General features: G+C 51.6%; 1 protein-coding gene across 1 annotated transcript; it reads right to left on the reverse strand.

Annotated features, from left to right (window-relative positions):
- Positions 1-9,367: 9,367 nt before the first annotated feature.
- On the reverse strand, positions 9,368-10,644 carry LOC108176911 (butyrophilin subfamily 1 member A1-like). The gene is made up of 3 exons (XM_089328722.1): positions 10,119-10,644; positions 9,645-10,046; positions 9,368-9,611 (listed from the first exon to the last, which is right to left on the reverse strand). The coding sequence occupies exons 1-3, from the start codon at positions 10,642-10,644 to the stop codon at positions 9,394-9,396; spliced, it is 1,146 nt and encodes a 381-aa protein (XP_089184848.1). The 3' UTR covers positions 9,368-9,393.
- Positions 10,645-11,648: the final 1,004 nt, after the last annotated feature.

Raw genomic sequence — 11,648 nt, forward strand, 5'->3', positions numbered from 1 at the left:
AAAAAGCTTAACTCAGAATGTAAAGCATATGACAAAATGTAAGGATTTCATTTAAACTCTTTCCTCCCAAATGAATAGCATTGTTGATTGTTTTTCTGACTGTGAAAGGAATCTCCACATTCAAGGCAATAAAAACTTAACTGAGTATCGAATGAGTCCCTTATTTCTCTGAGAGAAGTTATCCAGCATCTTCCACAAGTATAAGGGGAAAAAAATCCATTTTATCTTCCACCTGGGATGGGGCCTCTTACAACATCTCGCCACCTAGGTAGAGTAGATGTGCACTGCATTGTGGAATCTCACATTCCGGACACAACAACATTTTCTGCGGTTCATGTCCGTGTTTTCTAGCTCTGGTTTGAAGCCCCAGGATCCCTTATTTAAAGAAACTCGTTTTTCAGGAGCTTCGCATGTGACTGCAGAAGTGGGGGCAGAGAGGCCGGGTCTCCGCCGGCCAAGCTGGCTTCAAGACGGCTGCCCCGGACAACCCACCGTCTCCCCACTGCTTCGACGTCTGCCAGGCCGAATCCGAGCGTCCTGTTCCGCTGCTCCGGGGACACAGTCCACGCTCATCTGCTTCTGGGACAGGGGCTAGGATTGGGGTTTCTGTCCTGGGGAACCCCCGCCTCCCTTGGTGGCGGTTCTCGTCCTTCTTGGAGCCCTTGCGGGCATCCGGCGCGTGGCCACTGAGAGCCCTGGAAGGCCCGGAACATGGCGACCTGAGGACAAGCCTGTCCGAAAGCCGCGGCGAGCCGCGGGGAAGCCAGGGAAGGACGCGCAGCAGCTTTGCCGGGGCGGCTCGGAGGGGCCCTGTTCCCCTGGGCTCCCGCGGGCTGGCCGGGCTCGCAGGGGGCACTGGGCGGCGGCCACGGCTCCGGTGCGCTCGGTCGTCCCCGGGGCCCGGCGGCGCGGCCGCGTCAGCCCCTCTGGCGCCGAGAGCGGCCGCAGGCAGAAGCCCAGGTGCGATCGCACGTCTTCGCCCCGGGGAGCTTCTTCCCGAGACCTCGCAAAGACGTCACCGAGAACTGCGTCGCGGCCGCTGCATCACCCCCGCCCCACAGCTCCAACCAAACAGCAGGGAGACGCCCAGGGTCCCTGTCAACCCCCCCGACGCGGCGGCTGGGTGCGTGGGGATGGCAGGGACCCTTTGAAGAAAGGACTCCCGGGGCAGCATGGCCCCGCCTGGGGCAGAGGGGGCCTCCCGCCCTTCCTGGCCCGGGCCCGGGCACGAGGCTCAATTAGAGCGATTGCTTTTTAAAATGGTTTATACGCGCTTCTGCACATCTATGTTACATAAACGCATGTGCACCCGAATGACTTAAATTTCAGACATTCCTCTGCCGAGGCTCCCTCTCCCCACCCCGAGGACGCCCGAGGCCGCGTGCCCAGCGCCGCGCTCCGGCGCCCGCGCCACGTCGGGCCGCGCCGGGCCTGGCGTGCTGCCCCCTGCTGGCCGGCGCGGGCGAGGTCCGGGAGGCCCCGGGCGCCCGCACCTGGGCGCTAGCGGCCGCTCTAGGAACGCGCGAGGACCCTCTCGGTGGTGAACTTGGCGCGCCCGGTGCCCGCCCCACGCTCCAGAGGTGGACTCGCGGCGAAACGCGCCCGCGCGGGAGCGACCCCGACTCCGGCTCCTTGCAATGCGTGTGTCTGTGCCTTGCACTGCCCGGCCGGCCTGGCCCCGCTCCCCGAGCTCGCCATGCAAACACGAGGGTCTGAGGCCTCGGATGGTGGGGCTGAGACGCACCCCACCTCGAGGGCCAAGCCCACTGCCGAGAATCCAGGAGAAACCCCCGAAGGCCGAGGGCTCCAAGAAGGAAGGCGGGACTCGGAGAATTGACCCTGAGCCACGAGCCTGCTGTTTTCTCCATTAAACGAGAGCTACCGGGGAGGGGCCACGAGACCCTCCTCGGGGTGGCACAGCTGGGCCCCCCCAAGTCCGCCCGCTTTGCAGTTGAACCTGTGGTTAACGCATCATGATCAAACGGGAGCTCACCCGCACTAGAAAAGCCTGGTTTGCAGCCACGTGCTCAGAGAGCCCGAAGGTGTGCAGCTCAGGGCCACGACGCCCCTCGGCGCCCCTGGACGGCAGGGATAAGCGCCCCCAGTCAGGAAGAAAGCGCCGTGTGCTCTCTCGGCTGGCCTGTTCCTCCCTTGGAGCACGTCAATAAACGTTGCTCTTCTGTCTCCACGCTTGTTTCTCTGAACTGTTAGGTCATTATTCGGCCGTGAAAGGAGGGCTCGAGTCAGCTAACGTAGCCACAGCTGTGGCCCCTGAGGATGGGCTGCGCTTTATTTATTTTTTCCTTGATATATTTTGCAAGCATTTGCGTCGCATTTCCTAAGCGATGGAATTACCCAGAAGATAAGGGTGTTTTTTAGGACTTGTGATGCATGTTGCCACATCGCCCTCCAGGTCGGCTGCTGGCTGGTGGACCAGTCCTCTGTGGGAGTGAGGCGGGGGGATTCCCTTGGGAAGATGGCGGGCAGGCTGACAAGCACGTGGTGCCTTTAAGGAACACCTATCCGCCTGTGAGTGTCGTGCAGGCCAGCAGTGGAACCGCAGCTGGGTGGCTTTCAGCAACAGAAATGTGTTCTCCACAGTGCTGGAGGCCAGGAGTGCAAGACCAAGATGCGGCCAGGATTGGTTCCTATGAGACTCGGGGAGAATCTGTTTCCGGCCTCTCTCCTAGCTTCTGGCCACTGCCTGCATCCCTTGGGTTGTACCTGCCAAACTATTCACTTGGCTCGCTCGCTTTCTCTCTCTCTTTCCCCTTTCTTCCTGTAAGGATCGCAGTCATATGGATAGCCTGTCTCCCTGGTCCACTCTCCTAGCCATCTTTCCTTCCTCCTGCAAGGTGTTACAAAAATGTCACTGCCTCAGAGAAGTTCCCCGGAACCACCTTAGATTGGGATACCCCCCTCCCCCATCCTTATCCTAGGCTCACAGGACATATCAACATTTTATTTATTTGAGAGGCAGAGTTACGGAGAGAGACAGAGAGAGAGAGAGAGGTCTTCCATCCGCTGGTTCACTCCCCAAATGGCCACAATGGTTGGAGCTGTGCTGATCCAAAGCCAAGGAGCTAGGAGCTTCTTCCAGGTTCCCCACGTGGGAAAGGCAGATTTTTAGAAAGAGAGGGACACACACACACACACAATTTTCCACTCACCGGTTCACTCCCCCAAATGGCCACAACAGCCAGGGCTGGGCCAGGCACCTGGAAGTCTGCCCAGGTCTCTGATCAGAAGTGGAGAAGCTGGGACTCAAACCAGCACGCATGTGCCAGCAATCACAGGTGGCAGCTTAACTCGCTAAGCCACAGGCTGGCCCCTCCTTGTACACTTTTAAAAGGGAAATATTTAGCTTAGCATTGCAAGGTTAATTTCATCTCTGTGTGTTATAGTGGTTCTATCCACCTACAAGTACTCACACATACACGGAAGTAGATATAAATGCCTGTACTTACAGTTTCATGCACTATAAAAGAAATAACTTTAGACATCAACACAATGAAAAGCGTAAACCTAGTAACATCCGGGTTAACAGGCATTCGGGTGAACCTGCTTTGCTAGCACCCAGGACTCTGCATAGTGCTCCTGAAAGCATCACACCATTGACAGAACCCGGTGCTCCTCCGAGACTGCCCCTGACTTTGGCCTGGCCCCAGCCCAACTGTGGCAGGTGTCTGGGGAGTGACTCAGTGAGGGAGAGCTCTGTCTCTCAAATTAACAAAAGAAAAAAGTCAATTTAGCAGGACGCGTGTATTAGGTACAGGTGTCGCAGGTGTCCTGGGTGAGGAAGTGCAAAGGCGGCCAGCAGGCTCAATCCGAGGACTCCTAGGGGCCATTCCCCGGTCTCCGCACCCTGCGGGAACCCTCCTGATGCTGCTCCTCCTGCCATTAACGCTACGGCCACCAAAGGCTTAGCGGGAACTCTGCCTCTAGCTCAGGGTGTGCAGGGCCTCCGAGCCTCTGTCACCCCCTTCCTGTGGGGCTGGTTTGCCTTCCATAAATAGAATCATTGCTGTCAGGTCATGCCACTATTTACATCAAATAAAATGAGGTGAAAAAAGCAACACGCAGTACAGTGTGGACGAGGATTGTAAGTTGCCATTTGCGATGCTAGAAACGGCAGGAGAGAATGCCTGTTAATAACGTACATGGGCAGATCTGTGGAAGAATACATAAGAAATGGCTATCCTGGCTTCCTCCAGCCTGGAAGAGGGAGCCCTGGTAGGTGGGAGAGGGAGAATTTTCACTGCAACTTCTTCAAATCTTTTGAATATTAGTATCATGAGAATTCCAATAATTCAATATTTTAAATACTATCGGTGCTGTGGTGTAGTGGGCAAAGCCTCCACCTGCAGTGCCAGCATCCCATATGCACGCGGGTTACAGTCCCTGCTGCTCTACTTCCAATCCAGCTCTCTGCTATGGCGGGAAAGCAGTAGAAGATGGCCCAAGTTCTTGGGGCCCTGCACCCACGTGGGAGACCTGGAAGAAGCTCCTGGCTCCTGCCTCCCGATAGGTGCAGCTGCGCCCATTGCAGCCATCTGGGGAGTGAACCAGTGGATGGAAGACCTCTCTCTCTCTCTCTCTCTCTCTCTGCGCCTCTAATTGCCTTTCAAATAAATAAATCTTTAAAAAAAAAAAAAATCTAGCCAGAAGCCTTGGTAAACAGCTCTGCTGCCTTGGGCAGGGCGGACTCTAGCCTCAGGGATGTGCCTAAATTGCAAAACACACTTTATAATTATATATATATATATATGCATATGTGTGTGTGTGTGTGTATACACACATTCTAAACAAATCTAATTGAATTAGATCTAACCCACTCAGACTGTTTCGATCAGGGTGGAGGTACCACTGCTTTTATACAAATTTGACATTTTCCAACATAAAAACCCCTATCTCATAAATACATATGTTTTATGTGCAATAGAAGGAAACTGTGACATTCCATTAAATAGCATTAAAAATGCCATTATCATCTTGAGATCCTGACTTGGGTTTGTTTTTTTAATAACTGAGTGTGGGAGGCAGTCTTTTTCCTTTTTTAAGATTTATTTATTTATTTTTAAAGCCAGAGCTGGAGGGAGAGGGAGACACAAAGAGAAAGAGAGCAAGATCTTCCATCTACTGGTTCACTCCCCAGCTGACCGCCAGGAGCAGGGCTGGGCCAGGCTGAAGCCAGGAGCTTCTTCCAGGTCTCCCACGCGGGTGGCAGGGGCCCAGCACTTGGGCCAACCTCTGCTGCTTTCCTCAGGCACATTAGCAGGGAGCTGGATCAGAAGTGGAGCAGCTGAGACATGGACCAGTGGCCATATGGGATGCTGGCACTGCAGGCAGCAGCTTTAGCCGCTACCCCACAACATGGGGCTCCCGGACTTAGTTTTATATATTAAGCTGTATTAACAAGCTTTGCGTAGCTGTGTGCACGGGGAAAACGTTCCCTGTTTGTCTCAGCACCGTGGAGAAAGGCTGGCATTTTCAAAGGAAACTTTGCTGGTAAATAAAAGGAAACAAATCAAGCAAGCACACTCATGGTAGCGGTCCCTGTGGTTTCTGGGTGACTGCCACCATCGCCGGCATCCTGTGTGACAAAGGGCTGAACAGGAACCATCAGAAGCCTTGGTGAGCAGTTCTACTGCCTGGGGCTGGGCAGACTCTAGCCTCAGGGATGTGCCTAAGGCCTCCTCTCCCCCCAGGGATTTAAAAGAAAAATGTTTTTTTGTTTACCCCAAGCTTCTCCAAGGAGCTTCCCAGCCTTGTTTGTATTTGGGACGGTGACACTCCTAGAACCTGGAGACAAACTCCTTCGAAGGCAAGATCACCCCAGCAAAGGGGAGCTAGAATCCGCGCGCACAGATGGCCCTGGCATCCGCAGAAGTGACCCAGAGGCGAGTTCCCGGGGAGGAGCGCGCAGGCGCTGCTTCAGAACGGAGCCCTCAGTCCAGCTGTTTGCATCTGGCCTCTCAAGCTAAAGCTGCAGGAGTGGCGAGCTGTTCCCTCCAGAATACTTCAGGAGAGCAATCAGGCGAAGGCACGCCCTCTCACCGCCCCGCAGGCAGGACCATCCTCCACCCTCTTCAGAGAAAATTCCTGCAGTGCAGCCCCAAGGTTTGCCTCTGGAGTCAGACAAGACCATAGGAGTGACTGCATTTCCCTGAGCTTCATTTCCTCCACCTGAGCCTGCAGACCGTGGCTTGCATCCCCCAAGGGTCGTGTGAAGACACGAGGAGCCAGTCACAGCAAGCACATAGTACCCAGTCCTGTCACAGCCCCCAAGAGTAATTTATATATTGTTTGGAAATGTTATGTACTGGCTAACATTTTTTTAAGTATGTTGACAGACCTACAAAACAGTTATATTCGGTAGCTATCACCAACCTTCTTGGCAGAGAGAAAGTATACATTAAGTCAGAGCTGTCACACAAATAATTAATTGGCATATATATCATGTCTGAACAAATTCAGCATTTATTTCAACTGATAAAATAATACAACCTGCGGGGATGCACTTGTGAGTTTTGTGTGTATCATGATGCATCCCGGGAAAGATGGAAAGTAGTGGGGAGATGGAGCGGTGACGGGGAGACCAGTTGGCAAGCTGCATCTTCCAACATATCATAAGGTGAGGTGACAACCAAGTTCTTGCTGTTTATTGGATATGGTCCCCGCCCTCTCTCCAACCACACATGTGGGAAAGAAGGGGGATTGAGTTAACGCTGTGGAGAAGGGATGGGTGACAGGTAGACTGCAAATCGTCTGTGCTCAGATTTCAAATTCCAACATTCAGCTTGGTGAGTGAATCAGGACTCAAGATTGGCATGGGCAGGGAGGCACTGTGGCATAGTGCTTTGGGCACCAGTTCACGTCCTGGCCCCTCCTCTTCTGATCCAGCTCCAATGCTGTGGCGTAGTAGGCTAAGCTTCTACCTGTGATGCCAGCATTCCATATGGGCAACAGGTTCATGTCCTGGCTGCTCCTCTTCCAATCTAGCTCTCTGCTTATGGCCTGGGAAAGCAGTGGAAGATGGCGCAAGAACTTGGGCCCTTGCACCCACGTGGGAGACCAGGAAGAAGCTCCTGACTCCTGGCTTCGGATCGGCACAGCTCCGGTCATTGTGGCCATTTGGGGAGTGAACCAGTAAATGGAAGACCTTTATCTCTCTCTGTCTCTCCCTCTCTCTGTCTGTAACTCTACCTCTCAAATAAATAAATCAATAAATCTTTTAGAAAGATTGGCATGGGAGCAGTCAACAGTTCCAGCATATGAGGGCCACTTGCCCATGCCCACTCCCAGTGCCGGGGTGCTCTGAGAAACGCTTCAGAATTTAGGCGCAAACTGGGGGAAATATTGGGAGTGGGAATCCTGGAGTTGGGTCACCAACTTTTGGCCAATCTAGATATGCAACACAAAAGTAGAAATCAAATTGTTTCACAAAAGAATAGGTGCACGGGTCTAGGAGACCGAACAACAGGACTCAGTGACCTGTGCAGGGTTTGTGGACGCGACTATGTCAGCCTCTAGGACGGAGACGATGCTCTGGAACAAGAATGACTCATAATAATTTTCCACAGCCTGAGAAAATACTCAAGGGCATTCAGTTCCATTTGCTCTGATTGCTGCCTCGCTAAGCAACCTCTGGTGGCTAATTTGGTTTCCCAGGTAACCTGAAGGGCACTCTGGCTGATTAAGTATCAGTCTTGGACTCTAACTGGGGAAGTCCTGAAGGCCAGGTCAAAGCAGGTGGCAGCTACAAGTTCAGGGGTCTGGCACCACGAATCCAAGGCCCCAGCTCCACACCCTGGTGATCGCCTTGAGGTCCTGCCCTATCAGGATTCCCAGTGCCTTCCTGAAGCCAATTACTAGCGCCGTGGCGAGGGGCAGTGGGCGCTGTAATCCAGCAAGCACAGCGGTGCGGGCAGAGGGGGATTGAGTGACTCCTGAGAATCACTGTTGCCGGCCACATTCCTGGCCAATATCCTTCGGCCCCCATATTCCCACTGCAGGAATCCATCCCAGGAGCATAATCTGAGAAGCAGGCCAAGGTGTCTACTCATCTTCATTGGCGCGTTGTCTCTAACGCTGGGAAAAAAATCTCCCACTTGCCAACGCTCAAGCCTCCTTTCCCAGGTCCTTCTCTTCCCACATGTTCATGGCGGGCAAACTGCAACCAGGGAAAAGCCCGACCACACACTCACACTGGAGAACACTGAAGCATGCTGGGGGGAGCCACACAACGGTGGTGTGCCCGCCTCCCAGGGCTTCCATGGCAAAAACTACAGACTAGGGGCTCCGATGGGAAGCTGATTTCTCCCAGCTCTAGGAAATGCGAAGTCCACAGGGTGTGTTCCTTGCACACCTCTCCTGGCTTGTAGATGGCGTCTCCTCCTGTGTCGTCCCCCTGCTGTGCCTTCCTCAGTGTCTGCTTAGTCGCCTCTTCTACTAAGGACATCAGTCAGATTAGGGGCCACCCTAACGAGCTCATTTAACTTAATCACCTCTTGAAAGCGCCTATCTCAGGGCCAGCACTGTGGTCTGGTGGGTAAAGCCGCCACCTGCAGTGCCGACACCCCATGGGGCACTGGTTCAAGTCCCAGCTACTCCACTCTACTCTGCTAAGGCCTAGGAAAGCAGTAGAAGATGGCCCAAGTCCTTGGGCCCCTGCACCCATATGGAAGACCCAGAAGAAGCTCACTTTATGATCCTTGTCATGAATCCCATGTTACAAAATACTAATACCCCTACTTTCAAGAAAAACAGTGCGTATGTGTGTGTATGAAATATTTGCATATGAAGCGACTAAGACAAAATGTTAAAAATTGTTAAATCTGTTTTTCTTTTTACTTTTTTAAAGATATAGGTTTATTATCCAAAGAAAACTGCTCTTGTTAAACAAGAGTAGTTACAATAAGTTGTCAAAAATTTAAAATCATAATATCTTTACGTTATCATGTTTTATTTCATGCTCAATAGTATGCTTCAAGTAAATATCCATCATGTCATATCTAGCCAGCAGAAAAAGTAAACATCAAAGAAAGACATATCATTTCCCTTTAAAGGCAAATCTCAGAAATCAGATTGCACAATTCAACATATACTAAACTGGCCAACATCTAGTCACATACAGCAGAGGAGGCTAGGAGATCTAATTTTTAAACTAGGCTGTCATAGATCAACAGATCTATTAATAAGGGAGAAAAAAAGTGAATATAATGCAAAATCAGAATCTGTGCCCCTCAGCTTCATTTTGACAATTAACAAATAAGGAGAAAGAAAAATGCAATTTTCGGATTGTTAGGTAGAATTGCAATCAACATTAGGACTCAAAGTCATCATTTTGTAATAAAGGTACACTTCTGAATTACAACATCACTCTGTTCTCCTTCAGTGGACAATGGTCAAGGTGCCTGAGTCAGACTTCCAAAGCCTAAACAGAGGTCTTAAGACACCTTGGAATACATTTTGGGTAAAGCTGAAAATATGGGATCCATCTGTCATGTTATAGAATGACACATCTCCATCTTCATAATCCAGGAATATCCCCACCCTACGGGGGTGCTGTCTCAGAGTAAGACGAGTTTCTGGGGAAGTGAGAGCCCAATACTCCCCCTGATAAAGCCTGATGGCTCAGAAACCATTTTGTGGGGATATTGTGACTTGCCCCTTCCTAGTCACATTGTCCCTACAAATTCCCAGATCATAAGAAACTGTGTCCCCAATATCTACCTCCCAGTAGTATCTCCCCGAGGTGATACTCAGCTGACCCTGCACACAGGGAGGGGAATCGAATCTCTGTGGGGAGTCAGGGAGATCTTGCTTCTCTTCTTGCCAGGTTACTCGTCTCTGTTCAGACAGGAAGAGGGGAGGATGGGCAGTGTCTTCATCCAGGGTCACGTTTACAGCCTGGAACTCTTCTTTCCTCCAATCAGGGTATAACGCTGCTTTCTTCCAGTCAGTCTTATATTGAGCCTTCCTCCTATCAAGGTCTCCCTGAAGTTCTTCACATTGTCTCTGAAGTTCATTTTCCATTGTGTTATCTGAAGTTTGACATAATAAACCATTTTGGTTGCATTTTATAAAACATTTGCAAATAAAGTAAATTAAAATGCAAATTAAAATAAATGATACAATCCCAAGGATGACTTCAACCATAATCAAAGTCTTAGAATTATTTGCACAGTTTCCTTGTGTTTCTTCTAAAGATTTTTCTGACATATCTGACACCCGAAGCTCCCAGGTGGCAATCTGGTCATAAATCCCATTGCTGAACCGGCACCCATACACACTAGCGTCTAAGGCAGTGACATTCTTCAGCTTCAGGGAGACTTTCCCCTGTGCAATGGAACCATTCAGGAACTCAGTCCTCTTTTGATACTCTGGTGTCTGCATCGATGGTAGGTCTTCCCCATGACTATAGACGACGATCTCAGAAGAGAGCTCTTTCCTGTAGAACTGCACTTTCATGGCCTCTGCACTGATTTCAGGGAAGAGGAAGCAGGGGAACCCTGCGTCCTCCCCACTCAAGGCCAGGATAGGACTGTCTGGTCCAATCGCCTGCCAATGCTCTGTTTCTAATGCTGGTGGGGAGACTCTCAGCTGCTGGTGTCCTGCTGTGTGGGTATCCACACCCTCCATATAGGTCCACCATGTTCTTCTAATTTGTGTAGAGTTTCCTCTGTCATTTTCTCCCTAACTCTTCCCTGAGACTGCACTCTCTCTCTCTCTTTTTATTTTAAAGCAGAAAAACTGAAGCCCTAGCTTTCAAACCCATGGCATCCCACGTCCGGGTAACAGGCGGGCTCACACAGAGGGGAAGCCGACACACACTCAGTCACCTACAGGAATCTGGGCCCTGTTAGGCAGCCAGCCACACAGCAGCTTTACCCCCTGCAGAATTTGCTGCACAGCACAGCTGGCCAACCCACAGCATCCACACGCACCCAAGTCCAGCCCAAAAGCCCTCTAGCTGGTGCCCCCTGAGGCCATCACACTGTCAGCCAACCCACAGTGCCCATGTGCATTCAAGCCTAGCCTGACAGCCAGCCAGGCAGTGTCCCTACCCCTCAGAACAGCCCATTGCATGGTTGACCAGGCTACAGCACCCATGTACCTCTGAGCCTTGCCCAGGCAGCATCCTTGTCCCCCTGATGGTCCCACCACTCACTCAACCAGCCTGAGGCCTCTACACATGAGCCACCACAGCCCAATAGCCAGCCGGGTGCTGACCCCTCCCCTCCGCAAAGCTATACCACGCCTCAACAGCCACAGTCCCAGCCTAGGCCACCAATGCAACATCGCAGGTGAGGATCAGAGCTGAAGAAACTGCACAAAGACCACACTACTGAGCCCACCTAGAATCCACTCAGAACCCACACAGGGAAAAGATTCTGCCTCAAAATCTCCATCAAATTAAAAGTGCTTGTTGTACTAGATGCAGAGATATTAACATATAGAATAATATAAACACGAGAAAGCAAAGAGACATGACACCCCCTAGGCAGCATAATATTCTCCAGTAATAAGCAGCAAAGAAAAGGAAATTCAAGAAAAGCCTGTAAGGGAATTGAAAATGGTGGTTGGCCGGCGCCGCGGCTCAGTAGGCTAATCCTCCGCCTTGCGGTGCCGGCACACTGGGTTCT

The sequence above is a fragment of the Oryctolagus cuniculus genome, chromosome 3 (assembly GCF_051225735.1).
Source record: "Oryctolagus cuniculus isolate XC-2025 breed Fujian yellow rabbit chromosome 3, ASM5122573v1, whole genome shotgun sequence".
Lineage (NCBI taxonomy): Eukaryota > Metazoa > Chordata > Mammalia > Lagomorpha > Leporidae > Oryctolagus > Oryctolagus cuniculus.

Coding starts and splice junctions, on each gene's coding strand:
- LOC108176911 (XM_089328722.1), bottom strand. CDS start 10,644: ATGGAGGGTGTGGATACCCACACAGCAGGACACCAGCAGCTGAGAGTC. Junction 10,047..10,118: donor TGTATCATTTATTTTAATTT/GCATTTTAATTT, acceptor GTCAAACTTCAG/ATAACACAATGGAAAATGAA. Junction 9,612..9,644: donor CACAATATCCCCACAAAATG/GTTTCTGAGCCA, acceptor ATCAGGGGGAGT/ATTGGGCTCTCACTTCCCCA.